Source organism: Chrysochloris asiatica, unplaced genomic scaffold, assembly GCF_000296735.1.
Source record: "Chrysochloris asiatica unplaced genomic scaffold, ChrAsi1.0 scaffold00090, whole genome shotgun sequence".
In the NCBI taxonomy this organism is placed as follows: domain Eukaryota; kingdom Metazoa; phylum Chordata; class Mammalia; order Afrosoricida; family Chrysochloridae; genus Chrysochloris; species Chrysochloris asiatica.
This window is the reverse complement of record NW_006408608.1, coordinates 10,843,704-10,850,453: the sequence shown is the minus strand read 5'-3', so window position 1 is coordinate 10,850,453 and position 6,750 is coordinate 10,843,704. Positions and strand designations below refer to the sequence as shown.

Sequence of the window (6,750 nt, the reverse complement as noted above, 5' to 3'; positions counted from 1 at the left end):
AGTAGCTAAAGCAAATGGAAGAAATGATGAAGTAAAAGACCTGAACAGATAATGCCAGAAGGAAACTCGAGAAGACAAAGTTAAGTATCATAATGAAATGTGCAAAGACCTGGAGTTAGAAAACCAAAAAGGAAGAACATGCTTAGCATTTCTCAGGCTTAGGAAACTGAATAACAAATGCAAGCCCTGACTTGCAATATCGAAGGACTCTATGGACAAAGCCCACCATTCGTCTATCATACTGTGGTAGTTTACATGGTGCTGGAAGCTATGCCACTGGTATTTTAAATATCATCAGGGTCACCCATGGTAGACATATTTCAGCTGAGCTTTCAGACTGAGACAGACTAAGAAGGAGAGATGAACTACTTCCCAATATTTAGTCACTGAAAACCTTATGAATAGCAGTAGAACACTGTCAGCTCACGAATACTGAATACTGAAACATGATGAAAAGCACCAGCATATTGTCAGATACAGTGCTGGAAAATGAGCCCCTCAGGTTGGAAGGCACTCAAAATATGGATGGAGAAGAGCTGCTTTCTCAAAGTAGAGTTGATCATGATCATGCTAATGAACCTTCATGTGCTGATGGGACATAACTCAAAATAAGGAGATTATCCATTCATGGAATACATGAAGTGTGAATCTAGGAAAACTGCAAGTTGTTGAAAAAGAAATAGAACGCATTAACATTGATATCCTAGGCATTAGTGAGCTGAAAAGGACTGGTAGTAGCCATTTTTAATCAGCTAATCAGATGGTTTACTACGCCAGGATGACACTGAAGAGGAATGGCATTACATTCATCATCAAAAAGAACGTTTCAAGATCTATCTTGAAGTACAGCATGTCTATGATAAGATAATATCCATAGTTACCAGTGAAGATCAAAGAGCACAGCCTTCGGTATGGGTTACACCTCAGTATAAAGAAAACAAAAATCCTCTCCACTGGACCAATAAGTAACATCATGATAATGGAAAAAAGATTGAAGTTGTCAAAGACTTCATTTTGCTTGTATCAATCATCAATGCTCATGGAAGCAGCAGTCAAGATAGCAAACGATGTATTGCATCAGGCAAATCTGTTGCACAAGACCTCTGACCTCTTTAAAAGTGTTCAAGTACAAAGATATCAGTTTGAAGACTAAAGTACACATGACCCAAACTGTGATATTTTCAATAGGCCTCATGTATCCATGTGAAAGTTGGACAGTGAATAAGAAAGACCGTGGAAGAATTGATGCATTTGCGTTATGGTATTGGAGAAGACTATTAAAAGGACCATGGACTTCTAAAAGAACAAACCAGTCTGTGTGGAAAGAAGTACAACTTAATTTTAATGCTCCTTGGAAGCCAGGATGACGAAACTTCATCTCTCATACTTCGGACATATTGTCAGGAGGGACCAGTCTCTGGTGAAGGATATCTGCTAGGTAAAATGGAAGGGCAGTGAAAAAGAAGAAGACCCCCAATGAGATGGACTGGCACAGGGCAGTAGCAATGGGTTCAGGTTGAACAACAATTGTGAGGATAGCATGAGACCAGACTGTATTTCATTCTACTGTGCGTAAGGTCGTTAAGAGTCGGGATCCACTCAACAACAGTGGGCAAAACATTGAATGATGCAAAAAATATCTAAAGGCGATGCAAGGGATACACAGAGTCACTGCACCAAAAAGAAATGGTTGAAATAATAATAAAGGTCGATGTTCAACCATTTCACAAACTAACATATGATCAAGAGCCAATGGTACCGAAGGAAGAAGTCCAAGCTGCACTGAAACTTGGTGAGAAACAAGGCCCCAGGAACTGATGGAATACAAAATGAAATCTTTCAACAACCTGAAGCATCACTGGAGGTGCTCACTCATCTATGCCAAGAAAATTTGGAAGACAGCTACTCGGCCAACCGATTGGAAGAGGTCCATATTTGTGCCCATTCCAAAGAGAGGTGACCAAATTGAATGAGGAAGTCATCAGACAATATCATTAATATCACAGGCACAAGTTAAATTTTGCTAAAGATAAGTTAAAAGCAGTCACAATGGTACATTGACAGGGAACTGCTAGAGATTCAAGCTGGATTCAGAAGAGGCCATGAAACTAGGAACATCCATCGGCGCTGACGTCAGATGGATCTTGGCTGAAAGTAGAGAATATCTGAAAGATGTTTACTTGTGCTTTATTGATTATGCTAAGGCTTTTGACTGTTTGGACCATGACAGACTATAGATAATATTGTGAAGAGTGGGTATTCCACTTAACTGTGCTCATGAGGAACCTGTACATAGACCAAGAGGCAGTTGTTAGAACAAAATGAGGGGATACTGAATGGTTTAAAATCAGGAAGGGTTTGGGCCACGGTTGTATCTTTTCACCATACTTATTCAATCTGTATGCTGAGGAAATAATCCAAGGAGCTGGATTATGTGAAGAAGAACATGACATCAGGGTTGGAGGAAGACTCATTAACAACCTGTGATATGCAGATGACTCAATCTTGCTTGCTAAAAGTGAAGAGGACTTAGAAGATGAAGATCAAAGACCACAGCCTTTGGTATAGGTTGCACCTCAAAGTATTGCATCCTCAATACTGAACATCATGATGAATGATAAACAGATTGAAGTTGTCAAAGACTTCATTTTGCTTAGATCCACAATCAATAAACATGGAAGCAGCAGTCAAGAAATCAAACAACATATTGGTTTAGCCAAATCTGCTACAAAAGACCTCTATAAAGTGTTACAGGGCAAAGAGATCCATTTGAGAACTGAAATGTGCCTGACCCAATCCATTTACTTTTAGTTGCCTTATATGCATGTGAAAGTTAGACAACAAATAAAGAAGACTGGAGAACAATCAGTGCATTTGAATTATGGTGTTGGAGAAGAATATTAAAAGTACCATGGACTGCAAGAAGAACAAATCAATTTGTTTTGGAAGAAGTACAGTCAGAATGCTCTTTAGAAGTCAGGATGGCAAAACCTCACCTCTCATACTTTGGACATGTTATCAAGAGCAACGTGCTTGGTTAAATGGAGCGTCATTAAAAAAGACAATGTGAGATGAATTGTCACAGTGGCAACAGCAATGGGCTCAAACGTAAACAGTTGTGAGTATGGTATAGGATCGGGGAGTGTTTCATTCTCTTGTGCATAGGGTCATTATGAGTTGGAACCAACTTGTTGCTATGAGTTGGAACCAACTCAAGGGCACCTAACAACTACAGCATCTTGTGATAGTTCAACTACAGGCAGCACTAAGAAACTAAGAATTGATGGAAGGATGGATAAATGGATGGTGGAAGAAAAGGTGGACAGATGGATGGAAGGAAGGAAGGGCAGAAGAATGGAAGGATGGAAAGGTGATGTTTCCTCTTAAGGAACCATTGCCTACAGGCAGCCACACTCATATCTGGTCTGCACCTCCAGGCCTGGCCCAGAATTCAATCCTGCTCACATGTAATACTTACACACAGCTCTCTTCTTGACCAACATTCCCTTCAGCCCTTGACCCTCCTGAAAGAAACAGAAGCTCTGAGTTTCCACCTGGATCCAAGAGAGACCTGCTTGTTCTCACCTGTGCTCGTGTAGCGTATCTTCCAGCCTGTGTGGTCCCCTGACTCATCCGTGACAAAGGTGATGGTCACATTGTTGCTCTTGGTTTCAATCCTGGGAGGCAATGTTGTACCACAAAATGGGCCATATTCCTCTTTGTCAGTTTGAATCTGAAAGAGAGAAATCTCAGGAACATCAGGACCTGCTACCAAGAACCCTGCCAGAGTGACCAGAGTTAGAGAAAAGCCACCCAGCCTTTCGGCAGCTCCAGGGAGAGCTAGAAAGGCAGATTTAGCCATGCGTCCGGCAATGCCCCACTCTGAGTTCCGGAGTCCCTCCCTCACTTTGAAGGTCACCGCCTGGCTTGGACCCCTATGGAGAGTGTGGGTAGGAATGGAGCTGAGTGTGCAGCCTCCACTGGGCAGGAATTCCCATGGAAGTCTGGCTAGAAGGTCCTCTTCCCAGCTTCTTGCCTGCCTCATGGAGAAATCCCTCACTCCTAGGTCCCCTCCTCTAGGAACTGCGTAGAGGGATAGGCTGGGTCAGAGGGCTAAATTGGCCCTAGGTCAGGACAGCATCCACTCCTCAAAGAGGACCAATTCTGTGTAGTGTGGATTGTATTGTGCCTCCCACCCCCGCCACAGTATTGTAAATCCTAATCACTATGCTTATGGTTTGGGGTCCTGGTGTGGCGCTGTGGATAAAACACTGGACCGCAAGGTCAGTTTGAACCACAACAACAACAATACCTATGGTTAAGGAGCACTGGCAGTGTTGTTGTTGTTGTTAAATGTAGTTGAGTCAGTTCCAACCCATAGCGACCCTGTATAGCGTTTCCAAGGAGCAACTGATGGGTGAGCTTGAACTACCCACCTTGTGACTCAAACTGACTTTGCAGGCTAGCACATTAACCCACAGCACCACACCAGGACTCTACTGGTGGTGGTGGTGGTGGTGTGCCATGGAGTCGGTGCCCGCTCATAGCGACCCTGTACAGGGTTTCTGAGGCTGTAAATCTTTACGGGAGCAGAAAGCCTCATCTTTCTCACGCGGAACAGCAGGTAGGTTCGACCTTGAGGTTAGCAGACGAATTCGTAACTACTACACACTGATAACGTTGTTGTTGTTGTTAGGTGCCATTGAATTGGTACTGACTCATAGTAACCCTATGCACAACAGAACAATACAGTCCCTGATCCTGGGCCAACCTCACAATTGTTGCCATGCTTGAGCCCATTGATGCTACCACTTGGCCAATCCATCTTGCTGGGGGTCTTCCTCTTTTCTTCTGACCCTCCACCTTACTAAACATGATATCCTTCTCCAGTAACTGCTCCCTCCTGACAATATGTCCAAAGTATGAGAGACGAAGTTTGGCATCTTGGCCTCCAAGGAACACTCTGGCTGCACTTCTTCCAACACAGATCTATTGGTTCTTTTGGCAGCCCATGGCACTTTCAATATTCTCCTCCAACACCATAACTCAAAAGCATCAATTCTTCTGTGGTCTTCCTTATTCACTGTCCAGCTTTCGCACACATATGAGGTTATTGAAAATACCATGGCTTGGGTCAGGCACACCTTAGTCCTCAAGCTGACATCTCTGCTCTTCAACACTTTAAAAAGGTCTTTTGCAGCAGATTTGCCCAATGCAATACATCATTTGATTTCTTGACTGTTGCTTCCTTGAGTGTTGATAGTTGATTCAAGAAGAATGAAGTCCTGGACAACTTCAATTTTATTGGTCCAGTGGTGAGGATTTTTGTTTTCTTTACACTAAGATGCAATCCATACCGAAGGCTGAGTTCTTTGATCTTCACCAGTAAATATTTTAAGTCCTCTTCACTTTCAGCAAGCAAGCTTGTATCAACTGCATATTGCAGGTTGTTAATGAGTTTCCCTTCAATCCTGATGCCATATTTTTCTTCATAGAACCCAGCTTCTCAGATTATTTGCTCAGCATACATGTTAAATAAGTATGATGACAAAATATAACCCTGTCGCATACCTTTCTTTATTTTAAACCATTCAGTGTTCCCATGTTCTGTTCCAACAACTGCCTTTCAGTCCAGGTACAGATTCCTCATGAGTACAATGAAGTGTTCCGGAATACTCATACTTCGCACTGTTGTCCGTAGCTTGTCATGATCCACACAATTGAAAGCTTTTGTGTAGTCAATAAAGCACAGGTAAACATCTTTCTTATATTCTCTGCTTTATGCCAAGATCCATCGGATATCCGCAATGATATCCCTTTTTCCACGGCTTCTTCTGAATCCAGCTTGAATCTCAGGAAGTTCTCTGTCAATGTATGGTTACAGCCGTTTCTGTATTACCTTTAGCAAAATTTATTCACATGGGATATCAAAGAGATTGCCCGATGATTTCCACATTCTGTTGGGTCACCTCTCTTTGGAATGGGCACAAAGATGGATCTCTTCCAAGCAGTTGACCAGATAGTTGTCTTCCAAATTTCTTTGCAGAGATGAGTGAGTGCCTCCTGTGCCACCTCACTTTCTTGAAAGAAAGTGCCTTGTTCTTTGCCATAGCATGTTGTTGTTGTTAAGTGTCGTCGAGTCGGTTCCGACCCATAGCAACCCTGTACAGAGTTTCGAGGGTACAAATCTTTATGGGAGTAGAAAGCCTCATCTTACTCCCATAGTGGATTATAAATTGGACTGCTTACCATAAGGTCAGTAATGCAAATCTACCAGTTGCTCTAGGGGAGAAAGATGAGATTTTCTGTTCCCATAAAGACTTACAGCCTCAGAAACTCTGTACAGAGCCACCATCCCTATGGTCATAATCCCATTTAGGAAATGGGTGATCTTTGTTATGTTAATGAGGAAGGATCAGAAGAGAGAGTATTTGAGTGAAATGCTTACAAACTGCAGTCTGTAAACAAACTGCTGTTAAGTGCCCTTGTTGTTGTTGTTGTTAGGTTTCATCAGAACGAACTCATATCGACCCCATGCACAGCAGAACTAAACAATGTCGAACACTACCACTGCTACACTTGAGTCCATCAATGCTGCCACCTGGCCAATCCATCTCATTGGGGGTCTTCCTCTTTTTCTCTGACCCTCCATCTTACCAAGCATGATATTCTTCTCCAGTGATTGTTCCCTCCTGACAATATGTCCAAAGTATGAGAGACGAAGTTTGGCCATCTTGGCCTCCAAGGAGC

At 42.6% G+C, this 6,750-nt stretch overlaps 1 protein-coding gene across 1 annotated transcript in view; it reads right to left on the bottom strand.

Annotated features, from left to right (window-relative positions):
* The window catches only part of MASP2 (mannan-binding lectin serine peptidase 2), a 30,172-nt gene that overhangs the window by 14,566 nt on the left and 8,856 nt on the right, over positions 1 to 6,750 (bottom strand). The window contains exon 6 of the mRNA XM_006866434.1: positions 3,586 to 3,733. Coding sequence (XP_006866496.1) covers positions 3,586 to 3,733 — 148 coding nt within the window. The remainder of the gene's footprint in view (positions 1 to 3,585; positions 3,734 to 6,750) is intronic.